The 24,437-nt window shown below is 41.4% G+C and overlaps 1 protein-coding gene across 6 annotated transcripts in view; it reads right to left on the reverse strand.

Moving 5' to 3' along the window:
• Window positions 1-2,453: 2,453 nt before the first annotated feature.
• Window positions 2,454-24,437, reverse strand: part of TBC1D23 (TBC1 domain family member 23) — a 49,495-nt gene continuing 27,511 nt past the window's right edge. For 4 of the 6 annotated variants that reach the window (XM_022845285.2, XM_022845307.1, XM_022845277.2 and 1 more), the window contains 7 exons: window positions 22,333-22,438; window positions 11,396-11,600; window positions 8,226-8,492; window positions 7,313-7,778; window positions 6,678-7,130; window positions 6,268-6,412; window positions 2,454-5,981 (listed from right to left, as the gene is read on the reverse strand). In XM_022845285.2, the coding sequence (XP_022701020.1) occupies window positions 5,521-5,981; window positions 6,268-6,412; window positions 6,678-7,130; window positions 7,313-7,778; window positions 8,226-8,492; window positions 11,396-11,600; window positions 22,333-22,438 (2,103 nt within the window). In that variant the 3' untranslated portion in view covers window positions 2,454-5,520. Of the gene's footprint in view, window positions 5,982-6,267; window positions 6,413-6,677; window positions 7,131-7,312; window positions 7,779-8,225; window positions 8,493-11,395; window positions 11,601-22,332; window positions 22,439-23,992; window positions 24,378-24,437 lie in introns of those variants that run through there. The other 2 variants (XM_022845293.2, XM_022845301.2) reach the window with 2 other exon arrangements.

Raw genomic sequence — 24,437 nt, forward strand, 5'->3', positions numbered from 1 at the left:
CTGTGTGGAAGACAACGTTATAGTCTTTTATGGTCCCAGAATGCAGTTTGTGGCGGTGTGTGTACGACCGAATCGCAAAGAGTACATTCTGACCCTCCCAGAAAAGCTCATCGGTGGTCTGCGGAGTGATATCATCCCTTCAGGGCACATTTCGAGGCGGAGTACGATTGCTGGAGAGTAAATTCCAGCGCGATACTAACGCTTATTGATATTGCAGGAACCTCTATCATAGATATCTTTGCAACGAGTGCGACAAGGGATAAAATCAAATACGTCTTACAAAATCGCTCTTTTTATGAAACAGGACAGATCAAGACGCACATTCGCGTCAGACTAGACCTTTCCTTTACCGCATAAATTAGACTAAAGTTCTAAATACGTGCTTCTAAAGTCCTCCCAATATCGACCTCGATTGATGATGTTAAGGTTTATTTGCGCTATCTTGTCGACATCCTGCGATTATCGACCTGTGCAAGGAGATGTTGGCCGTAATTTGATTGCAATCACCTCCTGGCCCGCCGTGCATAAAATACCTTTATGTTACTGGCAACACCACAAGCGGTATTGGGGCCACTAACTGCAGCGCTTAAAGTAATCTTCCGGATGACATATGATACCCAGGGCAAAAAATACCTGAAACAACACGAAACTATACTCCGAAAGAAGGCTGAACGTCGGTCATACAAATGGTTTGACGACCCGTCAATGTCCCATATCCTATCCCATCGCCTTATCAATGCTCATCGCGCGAATAGAGGTTTTACCCCCAATACAACGGTGGAACGAACCGGCAATAGACGATTGCGAAAGACTGGACCAGGAGTTAATCCTCTGTCGTGGAAATTACTCAAGTGCTTGAAAGTCTACGCTCAAGAAAGGCACTGGTACTTGACAGGATTAGGAATGAATACTTCAAAGGAATCGCGGGCCTTACGCCGCGCTGGATGGCTTCATTTTACGATTTTTTTTGTTTCGGACTGCTTTTTCCACATTGGTGAAATGCAACGCTTCTCTTTATCCCTAACGGAACACGTCAGCTATAGACTTCTCTCAGATCTGCTGGCAAGGAGACTAGCCATATTTAAACAACAAGAAACGTGCACCCAGAAATGGAGTAAAAGTTCTTCGTCTAGTAATTTACACACAGACAGTTTAGTTATTTACAGGAAGTAGTGTTTCGTAGCAACGAAATTCAGGGAAGGTAACAGAGTTGCGGTTTGTGGCTTGCTATATTTTTGGCCTGTGGCTGACGTATGTTCGTTGATTTATATGCCTCCTCATATAAGACTTTTCTGCCAACATATTACAGAAAGATACAGAGGAACTTTAATAGCTTCATCTTTTCTATTCAACCTTTATCGACTGCCCCTCTCAACCGTTATACAACCCTTCGGTTTCAAGATTATCCTAATTACCACATACAGAATTAGCTTAATCCGTGATGGTCTGGTAGCAGAGGATCTCGAGCATGTGATCCAAAGAAAATATCCATCCTCCAAGCAGCCTTGGACAACTTGCACCAGGCTTGTCTACCCCTGGCGGCAATGCCACTCTTCCTTGAAGGCTTCCGTCGCCGCTTCAACCTATCCCCAATTCCGGCGCCCTAAAGAAACCTACTCTGATTAAACGTGAGTCATGACGGGCGAGACCTATAGTGACGCGCTATATGGTGCACAGTTTCCATTATTGCCTATACAGGGTACAGAAGCTTCATAAGCCTGATGAATATCGTGTTTAGATTATATGTAAACGATTTGTGATCTGTATCATGCTGTTTACTTTTGACAAGCTTAATCGCTGGACGTGGCATAATAATAGCAGTATTATGATGTATAATGTATAGTGTAACTATTGGTAAAGCTTGAGCTCGTGAACTTCAGGTCGACCACTGCATGAAGCGTCGTGTGATATGAGCTTTAGCTAGATTCGTGAAGCTAGTCCTTTCCACGTAGGAGAAGACACTTTATAGAACCAGTTACTTTTTTGAGCCTTTCATTTTATTTAACCTGGAAGAGTATAACTTAGAGTCATTAGAAAATCTCAATTAGAGTTTAGCAAGAAAGGATAAAGATCGAGCAGTAAGTTACGCTCTTAAAACAAGAGATGACTAGACTATAACTTGAATTTCTACATTAGTTAAAATGACAGCTAACATTTCTTTACGTAAAGAAATTACAACGTCATACAACGTATCTACAATGACCAGAAAAAGTAAACCCTATGAACCGTCAGGTCTCACATCGTCCTTTAGTTTTCCGCCTTTTGAGCTGTCTAAACAGTTACGTGACCTTTGGCACTACCGGATGTTTACTTCTATTTTCACACGGCTGTATGGTTTTTTTCAAGAAATCGAGCTACTGTTTTTTGCATGGCTTCTAAACTAAGCTACGTGCATATAATTGATGTTACTACGACACTATGCAACTCGCTGCTCGATAACTGAGGACATCACCTTTATGTTAAATATATTTTTATTTACAAACATGTTCACTTTTATTATTGTTGCAGTCGGTTGTTCTTGCAGTTTCAGCACACTTCTCACATGTTCACATCGTGAAGGATGGACGGACACATTGCACATATACTCCCTCAGCCATCAGTATTCGTCTCGGTACTTCTAATGAGTGAGAACGTTACGGCTGTAAAAACCAGAAAAAGCAAACACTGGACCCGACAGGTCTCACATCTTCCATTTGATCATTTACTCCTCCTGTTATTGCCTGCGTCTTTTCTCCAAACTATCAGAGATAACGTTTCGACATTCGGTAGGATATTTTCTGCACGTCCATACGTGTAGTAGTTAACTCGGCTAAGGCTTAAGGCTGTTCTGGAGTTTAATATCTGCCAATAATGTTTGTTGCTGCTCTTTACACGACCTCATTTCTGTCATCCTGTTAAATAATATGTGTATGTGCTGAAATGTCACTTCGTACTGTGTTGTTTCCCCATAGTAGTTTATCTTCTTGAATTCGTTAAGAAAATACCACAGAAAGCATTGGAGGACCAATTTCGTTGCAGGATTAAATCGTAGCACGTTGATACACATCATATTTTCAATACGCTTGACTAGGGATGCGTCGGGGAGTTGCGTGTATCCCAGTTCATCAACTAATTGACTATTTCCTGTCCTACCGCAAGCGTCCGGAAACTCTACAGCCCCAAGAGTCTGTCCGCTTTTTTAGGCCAAGCGGAAAACAGATTTCAAATAACTAACAACAATCTGTATTGCTTTTTATATCTACGTAGGTCTGCATACAAGTATCTTACACTCATTCGTCTGTCGTCTGTTTATGATTTCGTACCAAAACACGCACAGTTACTTATCACGCGTTTTTGTATATTGCCGTTACGTATCGTTGTGTCACAATTTGCAGCGATGGTTATTCATACGGCAGTCATACGTCACCTTGTTGCAGTTCCCACTGTCCACTGCTGTCGCTTCGTTAGATCTTTTTATAGAATGAAATGGCAGATGTTCTGAAGAATATGATCTGTGCGCAACGAATGTATATATGTATCATGTTTGTTAGAATTGGCGCCTTTTCGTTCTCCAACATTATTTCTCGCAGAGAGGTACCTAGAATAACTTCGAAAGAAAAAAAATGAGTCTGAAAATCACAGGTCGTCGCGTGTACTACCGATATTCGTTCTGCTTCTGCCGGATTACGCATTATCGATTCATTGTAGCGTTTCGTTCGTTCCTTTGAGAAGCGCCAAGGCCCGAAGTGCTACGTTACTCCTACACGCTTAACTTAGATATCTATGCATTCATCATCCTTTTACACACCGATAGAAAATTTTTGTATCTATATATGTTTTGGGCTGTACGGGTCACGTGGGTGGACAAACAAGAATATGAATAGTTTTTGCAGAAATAATAACAATCGCTAATGATAGTGTTGATAATGGACGTATAATTTGAAACACCCATGTCGAACTGTCAAAAACATAAATCTAACGACGACAAAATGTGCGGCTCCATCATCCGGTCTACAATTTCACCCCAGTCGTCCTTATGTAAGAATTCATTTCTACTACTTCTGATATCCTGGTAACATACCAGCCTTCGATCTGTTCACCTTGCGTGATACCTTCTTGGTTGTTGGAGTTTTTGTCACAGGCTTGCGTCATTTGGATAGGGTCAGCAATGTCTAGCGCTAGAAAAAGTATCACTAGTGAAAGTTACTTAGCATATAGTCGTACTACAAGTACAATGAGGTGAGGTAATCTGCATTAAAATGAAAGTTTACCCTCTCGGGAATCATTTTTCAGTGCTACGAAGCTATGAAGGAAGACCCTCAGATAAAACAGTTGACCCATGAGCGAAGCCTTTCTCCTTCTTCTTCGTGTTGATAAAAGTCGCTTAAATAACGTTTTCTGTGTCTCGAATCGATTTTGTTCTACTATTGTCATATTAACTCTGTCACGCAGAATGACACGACTACCACTTTAACCATGTCGTCAAATGTACTCGTATGCCACGTAGAGTACACCTAGCTTTTAACATCTATTGCCACGATAAAACTATATATATATATATATATATATATATATATAGTGCTTTATCGTACCAATATATATATATATATATATATATATATATATATATTGGTGTATATAAACGTATCAAAAAGGGAATAAAAAGAAGAAGCGTGTCCAGTGACTTGGTGATTAAGCGACAAGATATCATTTGCGTCGGCTCTATACGAAAAAGGTCATTTCGGTTGCGTTAGGACCAGTCGCTTGCAGTAGAAGTTCGAAAATTATAGTCAGCGATTGACTATGATGAGAACGTAGTGAAAGAAACGTAATAAACCTTACCATTGATTTCTGTTCAACGCACATGATAGAGATTAATTGTTTCGAGGTGGACCTGGCTGAAGCCATTCGAACCACGAAGTCTTGATTACTATTCAAATACTATGTGTGCCAATAGGTTAACATTTATTAGTATAATGGGCAAAATCTGAAAAAGTAACTTCCTTCAAAATTAGGCACTCCTCCAGACCAGTTATTCTGTACAAGTTAAAAACAACATGATACCCTTTGTGTGCACAGTCGTCGTAGTTGTTTGTCAGTTGGAACGTCTGCATGGAGGACCCGTCAGCTCAGAATGAACGTCGTTGAACTCGTTCTATCCTTCTCCACCAACGCGCGTGTAAATCATACACTGATCCTAAATAATCAAAACTGATCCTTTATAATTTGCAATTGACTACACATGATAGCAAATGCATCCCGTGCTAGGCAGCAGGAAAATTCGCTAGAGACGCAAAAGCCATCAAGATGAAATTTCCTATGGTTGGTTGTCTTGCTGTGGCTACCATCAATCAACAAAATAGATCAATTCATCATCTATAATTGCTTAATCTAGCAACACTTGATGGTCAATTTTATGGTCGAACACTGCTTTTACTTATGGTCTTATCATTGTTGACGCCACATGGCTGTTGCCATAACTGTTGCTTAGCTGGCACTCTTCTTTTTCCGTTCCGATTCTTCCAACTTGTTCCATTCCAGCTACTTACTATTCTCAATTTCGTCAATGAGCCGCATTACTTGCATTTTGACGAGCTTAATGGCGTCCGCTGCTCTCGGTATAAAAAGCACGTCGCTACCCGTAATCTGAAATGTCTTACCGGGTTCGCCTTCATCCGCATCAGCCTCCATCGGTGACGGACAATATCCGTACTTGAATGTAATTAGCTCGGGGTGGCTCTTTTTCGAGGTTATCTTCACAATAGACACAAGTGGACGTCTTGCTACAATATGTGCAAAGTTTTTCTTCGATGAAAGCTCTCGAAGCACGAATAAATGTGTCCGTGAAATGAGCAGGTGACAGTTAGGGCAAAGAGTCTTTGCTCCCGGCCGCAGCTCTTCGCATTCGTAATGAGCTAATACATCGGATTTATGCTTCCAAGCTTCTACGCTCACTTCTTCAGCTCCCACGGATGCGTCCGAACCCAAACAGCCACCGTCATCTGTAGAGGGCATCCCGCAGAGATCGTTATAGTACTGCCATTTTGAGCTTGAGCCAATACGTAAAAATATAGGTATGCAAGCATCCTTGGATAAACTGTTATCAGGTGAGATTAATTACTATCTGTCCGTTTTAGTACCGTATATAGTACACACAAACGAATTAAACAAATATATCGAAGGGTGCACTTATAATAACGTAGCTTATAATAACCTATATACGCCATACTCGGTGCGATAAGGCTCAAAAAATGATCAAGCAGAGCACGATCAATGAATAAATCATACCAAGAAGATCATCGTCATCAATCGAAGTTGAAGTGAACATTGAATCAGCGGCACGATATCTTTTACCCAGCTTGTCGCCGCTAGACACATGCCGTTCAGGGTTGATTGGTCCACCAATTGGAGTTGAATTTCCAATCATTAGGCCCTAGAGTCAATAACAACAGTGCGACAAGGAATGCAGTAATTAGACGTACAAATAAAAGTACCACTAGATACTTTCCGCAAACGTATTCCGTCCTCCTAAACCATGACTTAAGTACATTAGAAAGCGGGCTTCTGAGCTCATTTGAAAAGCTTCTTACCAACCAAAATAGAAGATGTTCATATTCTAAATCCTGTTCTGGACCTTTGCAATTATAAAAAGACGCCGAAGCAGATAACAATCAAACTTCCGAGCCAACCATTTTTACCTTGAACTCTTCCTTTAGATCTTGTGCTGAAGAAAGCTTCAATTTCAACTTGCCCAAAAGTCCTTCTTTCTGTCGGAAGCGCGAGAAAAACGAGGTGCTTTCCTTTGACTCGTCCGTGTCGGTACTTAGATTCGAACCCGACTTGTTGCTATGATTTGATGAGGCGCACTGGATGCATTGTTGTGGGTTGTGATCGGTGAGGTACTCGTCTAAATGGGACTCCTCGCTGATGAGGTCGTGCAGGGCAGAATATCCACCGCGCACCTGCGAGATATAAGTAACTTGTTTCTGTAAGAACGATGCGACTACCATATTTACGTACTGATCTTCTTCCTCGCGTCCGCTTCCCATAAAGCAGATGTGTTCTCCTGCCTTGCCTGCTTCCACCATGTGTTTCTGTGCGGTGAAAAGCGCTTGTACAGCAATACTATATGCTGTTGGCTCGGACAGCATCTAAACAAAAGCAAAGGAAGTGTTCACCATGATGCAGGTTAACGTCGACTCGATCCAGGATAGACGTTTAACAAGACAGCTGAGTTGAAGTAACGCAAATTTAAGCTCGAAGTAAACTCACAATAAACCTTTGCACAGCTTTTTAGCAATGCCAAACACAAAGTATCGGTTTCTTAACTTACCAGACTTGCGTCTAGGTGAAACGCTGTTTTGAGGTGGCCTGCATTGTACTGTTCTGCTGGCCGGCAATCCACTACAAAGTATCGAACGAGCGATTTATAGGGCAGACTCATGCGCTGCGCTTCGTTGAGCAGTAGATCGGAAGGAGGTACAGGAAGGCACAGAACTTGAGCAAGGCTCGCCGAGATGGCCTCGTCCTCGGTAACGCCCGCTGGCCGGGTAGGATGATCCGGCTCAGGAGTCGAAGTCGATGAGGTCGCGGGCGACGCCGAACTAGACGATTGCGTCCGCAGGCCGAAGAGTGAATGCCGAAACGAGGCATAAATCGACGGCGGAGTCTTGGTCGAGTAGAAGTGCGCCAGCTGGCAGAAGTCTTCGACGTCGTCGGCATTTAGGGCGCAGGGTGCTGACGAAATCGATTCGACAATTTTTTCGCGTGGCTCGGTCTTCGACGCGAGAATCTGATCTCTGCAAGCCATTAATGAGAACATCTGCGTGATACGCCAATGATATTGAACAGCTACTGCAATATTGCATGAAATTCTGTGTAAGTACATAAAAAGCGGTTTAAATAATGCAACAATAAGATATATAACCCTAAAGTGCTGTAAGCTTATTAGAGGCTTAGCAGGTAACATGTTTCTGAGTAAGAGTGAATACGTATTACTGTGGGAAGTAGGAACAGCTAGTACTCCGACATCGAAAGTAACTTCAAACATGAATATACACCCAGAAGACCTTTCCTGGGATATACGTTATTGGCTGAGGCTCGTACAGAGATGGCAAACCGTGGGCGTTAAGGCAAGCTATTTTGCAAGATACTATAAGATTATCTGCAAAGAAAACAGTTTCAGTGAGGATTGGGCAAAACTAAACATCTAAAGTTGCAAGCGTATGTCTTGTTTTCCCTCTTACCTAAGATTGACGAGAAGCACAAGAGCAAGGTAGAAAACGAGGAATGGATCACATATTTGTAGGTAGATATCCCAAATCGATTGGGTTACGGCGAGGTCGCAGCTTTCGCTGAAGACGCTGGCGAGCCACCGCCACGCGTACTGTTCGGGAACGACCTTCTTACTTTCCAGAAATGAGCAGATCTCAGGATCGTGATATTGCAGTAACAACCGCATCAGATGGAACGCTGCGCTTCCAAAACGAGCGTCTCCGTCCTGAAAACAACTCCTGTAATCAGTCAAAACCAAAGTTAATCAATGGACATCTACTGCAACTAAACTTTAGCAAAATATGTGTGTAAAAGATACGATTTTCTGTTCCGTATAGGTTCCGGCACAACTGGCTATCATGGGTTAGCGCGCTTTACAGCAGATACAATATAACTAAAATAGTGAAAAATCAGTTTCACAAAGAAAAGCCTACGTACCCTAGATATTAAGCCATGACAAACATGCGGTCTGAGGGTTCTTGTAGCTTTTTAGTAGATTTGTTGCCATTAACAACAACACGGTTCATTGGTACCGATATTCAGGTGGTTACCCATACTGCCTTAGCAAAAATGACAACAGAATAGATCTTCCACTGATGATGGTGTGTAGTAAGTAGCGGCGTGAAATAAAACTACACCTGCGTCTTCTTACTTTTGAATTCATTTCGGTTTTCTGCGATCTGTGTCGCTGCATAGCTCTGAGTGACTAAAACTGCCCAGTCAGCTTAAACAGGTCGCTGGATAATCTCTAAGCTTTATGCTATCGCTGCTCGCCAATTTTCTCTAATACCTAATGAAATCATCCCATAATTTCGTTTCCATAGTTTTCGTGAAAATAAATACCCCGAATATGGTTTCTTTATCATTTTAATTCTGTATACTTAAAGAGATCAATTCATAACCTGTATAAACTTCTCGGACCTCATATATGATCTGAGACTTTATGTTTATTCAGATCCCTAAGACTTGAGCAAATTCACCTATCGATAGTCGCTTTGTGTATCGTCTTAGCTTCGGATCTTTGTTTGCACACGGTGTAGATCTGAACGATGCCGTTAAATACTAGTAGTTCATTCCCTACTTACAATAATATGATATGGTTTCAAACTTTCAAATTATGCTTGTCTGATAACTCGTTCAGCTTTCTAGAAAATTCGAGATTATTCCAGAAGAAATGAGTTAAGAAGAAACAGCATTTTCTAGTGAACTCATTCCATGTTCGTTCGAAATTCGTGTGCTATCTTCAATGTGCAATTCTTACAACTTTTTGGCGCATACGGCATTTATAATCGACACGCGCTTCAGTCTCTACCACCAGTCAAAGAAAGAATGGCGTCGCTTTAAGGAGAAGTAGCATTTTTGGGTAGTATCCACTGGGTTCAGAGGGAAGGTAGCGGTACTACTACAAATGAACGTTAGGGGGCATGTGCTGCTTAAGATATTTGCCGAAAACGAAACAGTGAGTACAACCCGCTATCTCGAACTCCCCCAGATACTCAAAAACCGTTGAGACGACAATCGAAAGTGCGTAGTCTGGTTACTTGATGACAATACCAGACCTTGTCGCCATGCCTCGACTGCTTACTGAACTGAACAAAGGAATGTCCACCATGCGCTTCTATTAATCCCGATATAAACCTGTGCAACATCGGCCGTCCTATGCCTTAAAAAAGCTACTGATGGGCAAGGCAATCCCGCCATCGATTTACTTGGAGAAACCCGGGACGGGGAAGTTACATATGGAACCGTGAACAAGCTTTGAAGCTGTCAGAACGCTGAGAGGAGTGGGGTGTTGAAAATAAAAGTATCTCTAACATATAGGAAACCATCATTTTAGCCCAACGTTATTTTATTTCAAAGTCTGCCGGATCCGCTTGTGACAGCATAATATTCATAGCTTTGTCCAAAGCCGGTAATCGAAAACTTTGAACGACTGGAAGTCACAAAGAATAAGATACCGTTAAAAATATATACTGATAAAAAAATACCGTTGGTGCTGGAACTCAACGCTCAGTGATTTAGCTTCTGCTTCCTGAAGGTGAGAATGCCAGCAGAATCCACTGACGGTTCGTGAAACAACTTTTACAAAGTTCGTGAAAAACTAGACAACACAACCTTCAATCGAACAACGCTCCGGTCTGTTACTGGTGAAATTTTTGGAGGTTAAATACCATAGAGGCGGCTATATCTCAGAACATAGGATAGGAGAACAAACTTCTATGTATGGCAAAGACCGGTGCCTAGGCAGGTTTCTAGCCGGTAACCGTTGAGCCAGATTTTGTCTAGAGTACACCACACGTTTATTTTCGACCTGCCAGATAATTTCAGACAACTTGTGTTGACAACCTTAAGAACGGCTTGAACCATTACAACTACCCATAGAAGATGAACCTATAGACAGGAAGACTGTCTTGTTTGAGAACATTTATCTTCATGTATAAAAAAAATATTTTCGCAAAACTACCGGATATTTATGGATCATTTTTCGGATAAAATCGAGTCATGTTGAATCCGGGTGACAAATGCATTTCCATTGTAACCGTAAACATGTATCTACCGCTGGTCCAAATTTCCAAACGGGTAGTACCGCATATTGACAACATGCAGTTTTATAGACCTGTTCGAGAAAAACTGGAATTAGATGAACACGACCCGTCCAAAATAAGACCGAAGAGCTTGAATACCGGATATAGAAAAGGTTCTCATATAAGGTACGACAAACGGCCAATTACATTTATCAGCTTCTACTGCTCGATGCAGCCGTTAAGCGTTTCGTCAAGCAGCGATAGCGGTAACGGTAACGGTAACGGGTAGTCTCACTAGCCCTTTCGTAATGGCGTAGTTAAAGATTTTTGCTATACGTACTCAGCCATGCCTTTGGAACAGACTGTTCGCATTAACTAACCGTTTTTGATTTACAGGTAAACTTAAATTGTGCCAAAGATGAAAATAATTTCAGGAGTGAAGGGTTTTTGGAAATGACAATGGAGATTAGTGGGAAACGCCCTGGGTCACTCGTGCTTTTCATAAATATTATTATTATAATGAAATGATCACAACTATAATTGCTTGCTGCTGCGAGCATTAATTCTATATTATACGCTTGATGCTCTTACTGCTATATACAATGCGGCATGCGTACCTTGGTACAAATCGGTGCACCATGTTATAAAAAGCTCCGTAAAGGTCCTCCTTATTGAGACGTAATGCTACTAACGGTTCGAGCAGCGCCATCCAGCCGTTACCGACCTCGTAGCGGAGGTTACTCTGTTTGACGAAGCGCGTGACTACCGATTCCAGGTCGCACAACACCGAAAGTTTCTCCGCTCCCTCATTTCCTAGTTTTTCTGCAATGGACAACCATTTACAGAATTAACGGATAAGGATTGTTTTTTTGAACTATACTAAAGCGACCTAACAGGAAGCAAAATAATTATGCATCATAAACAACATATAAATAGAATTAATTAAAAGCGGTTTCCCATTCGGGTTCCTTTCGGTAGTAAACTGTTGGGTAAGGACTAATCGCAGATAAATCCCACTGTCGAAATATGCTTTTTCGAATAATTTATATCATGACATAAAGATTTACCTTTGAAATTTCCCTTGAGATACGCTGGGATTTACGAGGCCTAAAAGTAGCTGGTCTTAGAGATGCAATACATATCATAGATACCAAGCTGACCATCTTTTTTTCCATACTGAAACTCGAGGTCATCTAGAATACTCGGAAAAATCCCGGTTTGACACAATGGATGGATGCAGCGAACTAATTATTAATGTTTCTACAAAATGGGTCACACGGGCAGACGTTACTACACAACTTTGCATAGCCCCACTGTTATATAGAGACTCTTGATAAGGCTTCCCGCGATGCAAATCAACGTAACCCCACCAAGGTTGTTTTTTTTTATTACCTATAAGATAGTCGCAAATTCTGTAGCAGGATTATTATTACCGTTGACGCTTTGGTGTAGCGATTTAGAATTTCAGAAGAAAGAACAGTTGGAATGACGTTTCTGTTAAATTGGCTCTAAATAGCAGCATACATGAAGACAAAAGACAGGCACGCATCCCTGAGATTTCTGCGTACATTTTGATATACTTCACCTTCTTTATTTGTATATTGGAATTATGAATCACAATATCGTAGAAGAATTAGTTGTTGCTAATTCGTGTTGAAGACCTTGTGTCTCTTTAGAGACTTTATTCAATTTTCTTGGTGCAGCGCGCCATATGATGAAAGACTTCATCCTACCATTCAGTCAACACCCACCACCATCTGCTGACCGTTTGGGTTCTGATATTCAGTTTTCCTTTTCAGCGTATTTCAATCTTCGCGCATCTTAGATGGTCGAAGATTACTAAACAAAGATGTCATTCAAACGGTTGGTACAAGCAACTTTTAAGCATGCGTCCGTGACTCTGCAGAAACTAGGTCATTCGACAGAGGCACATATGAAAAATTCGATTACGAATGAGAAATGGCTTACAGGTTAACACATTGTTGCTATATCAGATCAAAGTATTAATAAATGCTACGTTTCATCGTTCGAAACGAACTTTCGGAATCAATGACTCGGATCGGAACGAGCTGTTACGTTGTTATAATCAAGTTAATAGTATCAAGCTAATTAGTTATAATCAACTTTGGCAAAACTTCGATTATGCGATCCCGAGGAAAGGGAACTGTATTTCTAGAGGGACGACGTTCAGGTCCGCAAAACAAGGTACAAACTATACTACTTACCATCTAGATGCTATCTGGACTTGTTCTGTCCCAGCACGCGTGGATGGCAGTGGTCGTAATGAACCAGTCAAAAATTAGGTAAATGAATCTAATTGCATAAGTTGAATTTATTCAATAAGACAGTAACGAAACAAAATGCCTTTTGACCATGACTAGACCTATGAAAAGGTTCTCTTTCTTTAAGTTCTTTCATATTTCTTTAAGTTAAAGCTAAATCATAGTAAAGTTTTAGCTGAAAGTGATCAACATCCTCAAGATACGAAGGAAAAAGCTCAGGCTTTTTTTTTTATAATTCAAGCGGTCTAGAATCATGAATAGGCTCAGAATACAAATTTCATTTTTACAATTCTTTTATACTGCAATATCTAGGCGTACGAACGAACACAACCCAAAGCAAGCGAGACCTTGAAACGATGGAAAAGGCTGGAAGCTTCGTTTTGACATCGATTCATAGGTAATCGCTTCTGCCAAATGTACAATATATTATGTGAACGCTCATTCAAGCAGAAAACAAATCCTTATTTTTGCAGATGCTACTCGTTGGTACATATATGGTACTATTTTGTTGAGCGTCTAAGATCGGATGGATATGTACCACAGGTTACGTTCGTATCACCTATAGCACATAGAAAAGTGCTACTCTAGTCTTTTCACTTGCCATAGTCATACCAGGAACTATTTCGTTTTCCTGTACATTTATTATGCTAATTCCAAATCAGGATTTTAGCTGGCTGACCAAGACCGAAACATTAACGTCGAACTTGAGAAAATCGGTACCCGTGGATGCTTGTCACAAAAGGACAACTAACTAATTTACAAAGTTCATTCATTTATTATGGCACTATTTTTATTAGTGTCGATAGGCGTGGGCCAGGTTTATTAGAGTTTAGCATAATACTCTAGATAATACTTTTAGATTTCGATAAGCGTCATCGTCTCGAAGCGGTCATACTTTGTCGCTCACTCCCAGCGTCACTGTCGCACACCTGTTCGCTCATTTTAATCGCTCAAGTCGAGCAGAATCAACAATTCCAATAACAATAAACAGATGGGTTGAACAGCTTTCATAAAAAAATGCCGGGTTAGGGCTCATTTCTAGCATGAAACGTTCTAGTACAATTCTAGAGGGCCTTGTCCTTGTGAACAGAAACATTTTACTAAGAACAAAGCAAACAGCGAACCAGACGAGCGTTTTAATGGTACGAAATTCACGTCAAATATATCTTTATGTGAGCCTTAACAATATACGCTCAGGCATCTATACAGTAGTAAAAAATGATCAATACAAAAAAGTCCTGTTCATTTGAAAATTCGGGAGACCACAATTGCTTACGGTAATGTGGCCAGCATGCACGTGCTTACGTACCTAATCACGTACTCAAAACAATGGTACAAATTAGAACTATTACCATACAAATATCATAGATTAGACGATAAAATATCTGCCATGACAACACTATCAGCATTAGGTACGTCACAGACTGCCATGGCCTGTCCGTGGCTCTATGCAAGCTTAGTGTAGTCAGGTCGGGCAAAAGCAAAAGGTCGACACTTTCCGCTGCTGTCCTGCAGGAAGATAAAGACGAGGCTGTACAGGATACCGGGCTCTGATCATCCTCCAAAAATGGCAAAAAAGATCGCAACTGGATGGTAGCGTCCCGGTCTAAGCAGATCATGACAACAACGGCAGTTACGATTCGCTAGCAACAATACTGATGTACAACCGCAGATAGGCACAAGTTTTACCTTTAGTCCTGCAGGAAGCAGGAGTGATAATTAGCGTCTGTGGCAGACGTCAGTGCATAAACGGATCTAGTCGACAGACACAATATAATTGAAATGTGAAGATTCAAGCCTTTTCATTTGAATGGATTGAAGTTTCACTGGCCGCTCTCACTAAAGCACAGCTATAGGAACTAGTATTGACCTGTGATCTCAATTCAATATGAACGAGAGCGCCAATCAGAGCACTCCATCATTGCTAAAGTTCAACATTAGGCGTCAACTTTGGGTCGCTTTTGAGTGCTGCACTCTTCGCAGAAGGACAGTAAGTTGCCTGAAGCATTTTCTAACTTTAGCCCCAATAGACGACAGAATACTGTTAGCTAAATAAAGTGGGTAGGCTCTATCCGATTTATTCATGGCCATTAGGGCAAACAACAGCAAACCTACTAGTCAGCGTTACTTTCAACAATGTTACCTGTTGCGTCGATCGAAGCAAAAACGGGGATTATGCAATCGTACTGGCGCTAGTAACCGTTATTACTTATTTTTTTACCTTTACTATTATTACAATTGTGATTACCTAGCTTCGAGTCGGCCCACCTCGTGAATACGCGCATAAAGCGATAAGCGGTGACAATACGTGGTCTGCTGCTGCCTTAACTGCCGAGACTCTGGGTCACAATAGCGCTAATAAATAGTTTTGGTAATAATAAATGTGTCCTTGTAGTTAATAAAACTACAAGGACACAGTTACTTTTCATCGTTGTCGACACGGCTTCGTCGTTCTGGATTATATGAATACATTTAGGCACAACTGCGGTCGCTTGCCCATAATCTGCATCTAAATGAAGTATTTTCGATTTTCTCACATGTCACGGCGCTAACATCTCCGCTAGACTCTGGCAGACTCGATCATTGGACATTCGACATAACTAACTGCCAATTTCAGTTTCAGCTTCCTGCCTCTGCTACTGTTAGTTTATTGCGTTGTTAAAAGTGAACGGATCTTCTAGCGCAAGCATATAATAGGCCGATGATAAATAGTCCTCCACAATGTGTTCCAGTTTATCTCGAATGTCCTGCAGCGTAGTAAAAAGATTAACAAATGTTCTTCCGGATCACAGTGACAACGACATGCAAAACGAGCGCGAACGACCCAACACTGAATGTAATATAGGACTATATCTTCACGTCGCCAAGACGTTGATTCCATCTTTTCTGTGGCGACGAAGATAAATCCGGTAAGATTTAAAACTTCTGTACCAAGTTATTCCTGAACGGCACAGAATCTGAATTACGTAAAACGCCATACACGCTTCACATATTATGTTTGCGTTGGCCATTTCTGCGTATGCTACGTTTGCTCACCTGTCAAACGGCATAATTCATCTCAATCAAATGAAATCTCAATTCATGTGACACAATTTGGTTATGTTTTCCGTTTTGACGTTGATACTGATAAGTTCCAAGTTATTCTCAGCTAACGCCGCCAGTGGATAGCCGCTGTCGATTTTATGCGACCGTAGCGTTGCCTTTACGATCGCCATTATTATCTTGACTGTAACCGTCAATTCAACATAACATGCCTACCCTTTGATTTGGCATACTTCGCCATACAAGCGACCATTAAGCACTGACAGCAACAGGTGGCGGCCGTCATCAGCAGCAATGCGAACGACCGCACGTCAGGCCTGGCCGGTTGGTATTTTGCTGGATGACGTTCGGCTACTGCTATTTTCCAGCTACTGCTGCAGGCGACACCGTCAAGGTCGCATAAACAGGTCCTCCTCGATGGCCTCGGAAAGCCCGTTGCGCTTGAAGCACCGGCGGCTGTAACCGCGGCCACAGGAGCAGGGGCGGCATCATGCATCAGCGCCGGCGAGGGCTGCAGTTCCGATGAAAGCCGTAGGCAGAACATTGTATTAACGGCCAGAGCAGCAAAAGGCACTCGTTCTATCGCTGTCCCCAGCGAATGCTGGTTACGACTGGCCGTTATGGCAGCCAACGGGGCCCAACAGCAAAATGGTTCGACAGACAGTTGAAGAAATTGAGCCACAGAAAAACCGCGGCTGTTTGCTGTTGTGGGCACGAGGCAAAACGGAGCAGAAGAAACATGGGCAAGTGTTTTCAGTTAATTAAAACATAGAAGCTAACGTAACCTTCCAGTCGGCAGGTTATTCGTGTGGACGAAAACAAACATCGTCAGCATTTACTAATAAATATAACAAATAGGTGTAACCGAAAATTTTCATCACTTGTGACTACTCGTAGTGTATGGGAAGTCTGCCTCAAGAACGAAACGATAGGCCGATTGATCAGTGATTGTCAACGAAATATCTGAACCACTACCGCTAGTAGAACCAGTTAAACAAAAACTCCTCGGTTTCCTAATCTAACAATGCCGGTTGCTTTGACAATCAATAGAAAATTGCAGGTACAGCGTATGATTACTCTTGACATCAGTGCTTTTGTCATGCGAGTAAGACAGATAGATTCAAAACGAACCGAAAAAGTAACTGGAAAAGTAACGGTTGCTACAGCAGTGAGAGCTCTAGAGAGTCACAATTTCTAAGTTTCGATATGGTCTATAATATGTATACATATAACCAGCAAGATGTATTCACACAGAAAAAAAAAATACGAGTCATCTTCTAATTATCTTCTGTATATTTCCGAAGTCCATCAATTCGTGTCGTTCCACAGGTTGCCGACGTACACTCACCACAATGAGAACTCTCCTTACTCGAGACGTTCGATGATCCACTGCCCATCAGTTATAGTTCAGTACACGTAGAAGTTAGTTGGCGAATTCTGGTTCTGGCGGCTGGAGTTCAGCATATGAACATCGTCGCTAATTTTGCACACGTCTTTAGAATACGAGGCATTTCCTAGAAATCTCTGCAAAATGGTTGATGCCTTCAATTCAGTTGGAACGGCTATATGTTACTGTTCACGCTTGATATTGTCCCGAATCTTTAAAGCAGTTGATTGATTGCCAAAAAACAAGTGATAGTAGGCAACTGCACCGCAATACATCCGCTGTGCATCTGCCTAGAGACCAGCCTGAATCCGAAGGCTTCTATGAACCTAAAGATTTTTCCCATTCACTTGACGCAAATGCCACACGTATATGGCGTTACTAATGGCTAATTCCGGGCATTTTCATCGCTATCGTAACATCGCTTGTTGCCAAACTGAATCGAACTTGCGGCGATACTGGTGCGTCGTCACGATACGTCATTGGAATTGACGACAGAGCGGGATGGATGTAATGGTCGGCTAAACTCCAAGGCCGAGGTCCGTGATGAGGCGTTTGTGTTTGAAAGAAACCGCGTTTCTACGAAAGCTACTATTTCTTAATTCAACAACCGTGAAACAAATCTCTTTTGTACTAGCAACACATACATGTCATACATAGTGACATACATGTCGCGACATGACGTTGTAGCAGTTATGTATATATACATTGCAAAGTATATCTGATCCTATCCACATTGCTTAGGCGCAAATTGGCCCCTACGGAACTAAACCAAAGAAAGGCGAGACACGAGCCACCAAATCGGTGTCCGTTCTTCCTCATGTCCTTATAGCGATAAGCCATGTGGATAGCTCTAAGCGCCTGACTGCTTTTAGATTGAGCTGTCTATATAAAAAGGTCTGACTTGTTACGTTTGGCGATTGCCGATGATTGCTTTTTACTAAAATTAATATCTAATAATAAAATATGAGTGTGTATCTAGCGGAGGTACCGCTTGGACAATCTGTCAAATCAAATCAGAGTCAGGATACATGACGGCTTCCCATAATATTCAAGTGTTTTTCTGTTAACACGGTTCTTTGACTAGAACGGATTGAGCAATCATACCCGCCTTGGTTTTTTTTCACTCGGCTAAAAGATATTGTGTACGTGCATAAACAGTTAAAACGTGGTCATTAAGTTTACTCCGGAGCTTGAGAGAAGTAATGAAAACGCACAATCAGATAGATAGCTCCACCAGCCACTATCAACCATCGAGAGGCACGGTTTTATAAATTGCAGAACTCTTAGTAAAAGTGTTTTCATTGCCAATAATCGCTACAAACTTAAATGATAATGATGCATAACTTGAGCTAAAGTTTCGTATTTCCTACTTCTGCCTTTCAAAGTTAAATGAAATCGAAGGGTGGTAAATGTGTCACAACGTCACACACATTCAATGTCGTGAAGATAACGGTGTCTTTATATACCCATTAGATAGTCCTCGCTAGCATTACATCTATGCCTGGGGACGGCTCACGGTCGTAGGTAAATAAGGTTATGCGAGTTGTTATTCAATTAAATTACACAACGATAAGTTACCCCCGAATACGACCCGATTAAAGATGACTATATTGGTCTGGTATAAATAATGCTAGAGCTATTATGTGTTCCGACTTATCTGTAGATTTACAGATACAGAGGTAGATATAAACTCATTTATATAGAACCCTAAAAATAGCATTCAAGTAGCCAAAACATGAGAACATACTATGAGAAGCTTATGGTTTCGTGCTCTTTCTATTACTTGATCGGGAAAACTCGTCTTCTACGTCGTCTCATCAAGGACGTCATGCTTTTGATTTTTTCCCATCTGCGTCGGTATTGTGTCGCAATCCCTCAAGTGAACGAGCTTTTAAGTTACTTGCAGTGTGTTTATTTTGCTGAAAAACTTCCGATTCTACCGCTGTAGTCACTATAGTTGAGGTGTTTCCGATCAAACAAAGCATTCGGCCATGATTAAATACTTTCAAGCAGTTTTGCGATGTTTAATTTTATGCCTAAACCCTGTCTGCGCTTTAATTTCTTCGACGAGACCGCGGACGGACAGTTGTCAGGAGATGCCGCAGCTGATAGAAATTCGTGGTGACAATTACCGGCGCACGTACAGACACGCGCGTATAGTCTCGGAGACACAATTTACTACTGCTATCGAGGTCTTCCTTTCTAGAAGTTGACACTGGCACGTTTTGTCCATCTCTCGATCGAGCATCCCACCAATTTATATCTATAACAAATTGTCATAGGGGAGATTCCATTGTACTAGAATGGGATGTTTCAGAATGTATAGATACAACATTGTGTGCTTAATAAGGCGGGTACGTACGGGTACGCTTGTTCCGTACTAAACCTGACCTAGTGACTGTGACAGGGCGCCGTCACTACAAGAATTTACTCAGCTGCCACTGCCAGTGGCTGAGTTTTTTTCTTCCATGGTACACACATTAATATATACATACATAAACGCCAAGAACAACCTACTGTGAATGGTGATCACACCTAACGGCAGAAAGAAACAGCTGATTGCAATACACAAACGTTGTAGCCGTCCAATCTACAGCCTAATATTCCATTTGGACTAACCTGTCTCTATAGGCGCTTTCGACAAACGAGCGTTAATCACAAATCAACGATAGAAGGGTTCATGACACATCATAAATAATTCATTCACAAATAGACTAGCGCTGTTGTTCAATATGCGCCATTCCTTAAAACGATCGTCGTATTGAACTTCTACATGAGATATACCGTGGCGTACCTTCACAGTCAGTGAATGCTGTCAAATGAAAAACAGAGTTGCAAAAAACGAGTATTTCGTATATCATGCATTTGGCCTGACTACGAATCCTTCGTTTCGAATTCCTTTCGTTCGCGAACGTTTCGCGAGCAAGAATAGGTTCTAACCAGTGCCGTCCGGCCGTTCGCAGAAGAGACATCATCGACTGCTCGAAGACAATTTATACAGGCATTTAACACACTGATTGCATAAGGCAAAAGCAGTAAGCTGTTACCAAATACTTTGGTCGACCTTGAAACATCGACGTGTAGTCCGTAAGTAAGGTAAAATCGCTCAATGCCGACTTGACAGTTCTATATAATAGTATGAAGAACAACCTTAAGCTATACATATCAGCTGCCTGTCCTAATTAAGGGTAACAAATAGGACGACTGAGGAGATCACTTGCATACAACGAACGCGTGTGGCTAGAAGTAGTACGGTATAACTAAACAAACCCTATGCTGACCTTAGGAGGCTTACGCTTCAAATGCACGTATATAGTATTGATGGCAAATTGTGATACATGCAAAAGAAAAACTGATAACGCCTGGCGTAAATTAGATTCAATCGTACTTATCCCTGAATCTGCAGCCTATCTTCGAGGTAGACTATCTCGTATGATACATAATAAACAAGTGTAATTCAGGCGCCTACGAAGTCTATCAAACTGAATACAATGTTGCTGGGACGCTAGGAACCAACCACAAAGCCTCCTCTAATCAGGAGAAAAAATCGCTTTGTTGGATGCTTTTCCTCTCAACGAACAAAACTATTCCTATCACAGTGCCACCCCACTGATGAGTGCGCAAACGATTTACATAGAGAACGATACCCGCAGTTACCACCAGCGTCAACGATATCGGCATCAGTCGACCCTATGGACTATAGAGATGTTGTCCTAGCGTCGTGCTTCGCTTTAACTCTGTCCCCCTGGAATCGACGATAGTCGCCGGTATTGACGCTTTGGCTGGCAGCTCGTCCAGAAATGTTAGCAAAAAGGGCAACAATGGGCAGATCGGACTAGCTCCGCTAGAATCAAATCAGATTTGACTTTATCAAAAAATGCTATTCTCTCTGTCTGCTGTCGAAAGAACACGCTACGTGGTCGGTCAATACGAAAGAATCTCAGATACATGTCTCGCGTTCCGTGTTCAGTCCATTGTTTGATAGTTAAGTGCTAGCGCCTACTGCGATAGTATTATTTTCACGTCACGCAGACAAGCTCGTGAATATAGGGGTTGGGGTGTATGATATTTTGAAAGGATTCGCAAGACGACGAAAAGCGTAGACATAAAAGGCATCTTTTTTTCCTAGAACGTCGACGAAAAACGGAATAAACACAATCATTTTCGTTGTCAATCATTGGTTTGTTACAGTTAATATGACGTTCTGAGTGCAGCAAGCCGACACGCAATTGGAGATAACCAGCTATAAAATCAGCTTTTGTATCAGTATATCCGGAAGTAAAAACGTACTCTAATGTATATAAAAATAGAACAAAATGATTTTATATATCTACAGTTAGAAGTGTTTATCTGGGTGGCAATATACGATAACACACATGTGTTATTATGTATAGATTAATTTGAAAAAGATATTTCAAGTTTATTGTTTAGAACTAGACATAGACTTTGGTAAAATATTTCAGTCTATAACCTATAAGTTGCACCATTCCATATAGACAAAGCAGTCGTTTTCCTGCTTCACAATCTATTACGTTTTTGCGTTTGATTTACGTCACTTCCGATGACAGTTGATACAAGCGATTAAGCCTAAATCTTAGAACAAAAGAAAATCTGAAACTGGCGGAATAATGATAAAATATTAGAATAAAGCGTCAAATTATACCTGCTGACCCAATTATAGCTATTTTAAATGTTTACATAATGTTTTAGCGCCAAGCGTTGCAATGTTATTGTCCCTAAACAATTGAAACAAACTCGTCCTACTTAGATTTGTTGCTAACTGCCCTATTTTATTTTAACAATGAGCTTTGGGGAGCCGAATTATCTAGGAAATCCTACTCACCAACAAGTTTCTGACAGTCCTGGCGGATGAGCGCTTGCTCTTGAAGATTGTACATTTCATCCCATGAAGACTCATGCTTTCGGCTATTTTCGAGGCCCAGGCTAACCTGAAAGCGATATATACAGCTTAGTTTTCTGTTATTATTCAACAGGTCCCTGATTGACAAAGCTGATCGGTTCGTCGTATATTTAAATACTCATAATCAATAAAATTCTTGTTTACCGTAGCCCGCAAACACGTTCCTAGGCAAATATCCAAGTAATCAGCTCAAATCGGAACATGTTTAAATATAAAAAAGCGCAACGTTTATACTAATTTATGTCCTAAGAATAGCTACCAAAAACTTGCATTACATCTTTTCAAGCACAAGTATCTAAACGCTCCACCTAAGCAACCATATTGCAATTCAACTACGCGTTTTGTAATGTCTTTTTGCCGCAAAACTGTTACCCTGCCATTACCATTGACTGGTTCATTATCGACAAAATATATCTGGCGCGACTTGCGCCTATTTCATATTATTATAATAAGTGCAAGTCACACCAAGTCATTGTCGTCACTGAACGGTTTTGATAGTACTCAATTCCGCCTAATTACCGATACATTTTCATGACAAAATACCCATACATCCCAATAAAATTCATTACTAGCGTCTGCTACCTAACTTAAAAGCGCGATGAGACAATCAAGATCGGAATAAATTATATATAGTATGAGTAAGCAAATTAACACATGGACAATAATCAACATTTTCGGAGACAGACAATTTCATGTACACGACAGTACCGTACGTTCATGTACAGTACAGTAACACGACAAAACACCGAATATTTCTAATTTGTGCGAATTTACTTCATCGCTTATTAGCTAGCCTTTCTATAGACCCCAGAAGGGCAATCCCAGTCGGAAAAATTTGTCCGACCTTTTTTTCGACTATATATTTGCAATGAATTCATAGTAAAACTAGTACTTTTTAAATTATTGGTTATTCAAACAACATGAGATTGGGATGCCACCGCTGCCAAACGTAATCATATTTACTGAAGAGAGGTCACAAGCTCTCATGAATAGCAGAGACGAAAAAGAAGGCGTATCTGCTTCAGCAAAATCTAATGAAATGAAATTATTATTATTACACCATGTTGAGCGTTGTTCTATCAGTAAAACTGCTGCGACAAGGAAAATAAATACGCCTACAGCTCCACTGGCAAAAACGTTACTTGCAGCGTACCGCAATAAACAAGTACTCGGTGCCAGTATCAGACAACCCTGCAAAGCAATAATTATTGCTTCGTTGACACCGGCGAGTGCCTGTCGTCAGCAGCCAGAAATGCTGAATACTCCCAGCTGTAACGGCTATAGCAACAGCGGTAGTAAAAGACTCAATGTCAATGATGTTTTGGCTGCAATTGGTTCGCCAGCTTTACTGCCCAGTGACTGCTGCGCTCATTCTGGTCGTGCCCACATCACAGATAAGAAAAACAGGAGTCGACAGACACCGATGCCGTTCGACACGCACAATCTTGTTTCGTAGGAAGGCTCAGCTTTTGTTTCACGCGTTTGCATAGCACTCCTTTCAACGGAATCCTATTAGCTGGAGTAACTTGTCGCCCTGTATGGTGTTTGTTTTCTGCAATATCCCATACATACGAATACATACAACATATAACTTTTCACAAATGATGGCTTCAGCTATATGACGCTCGTCCAACGCTGGCATAGAGTTTTACTAGCACAAAGTACCAAGTGCCGTATATGCGTGATTTCGTCGCTGTCCGTTATCGCCAGCCGCGGCCTACTGCACTAATGTTATCACTACTGCCAGTCAGGAGTGGCATTTTCTTCCCACTTTCAGCGACGACTCATGTAAGGCCTTTCTTCAAGGTTTTCTTTTGGGTCCGCAATGCAGTTATCTCCGATAGAGCGTTGTGTAGTAGGTTTTTAGGCCGATCGGTGGACATTGACAAGCGGAGGCAGTCGCAATCGCTACCGCTTTAACATAGTCCGGCTACCGTCATTACCACTGGTGCTGCATATTAACGCTAGCGTCACAGGCAGCAACAGTCGGTTCGTTCCATCCGTCCACGCGGCCGGCCACCAAGCCT

This window comes from Varroa jacobsoni, unplaced genomic scaffold, assembly GCF_002532875.2.
Source record: "Varroa jacobsoni isolate VJ856 unplaced genomic scaffold, vjacob_1.0 scaffold_123, whole genome shotgun sequence".
NCBI classification, from domain to species: Eukaryota; Metazoa; Arthropoda; class Arachnida; order Mesostigmata; family Varroidae; genus Varroa; species Varroa jacobsoni.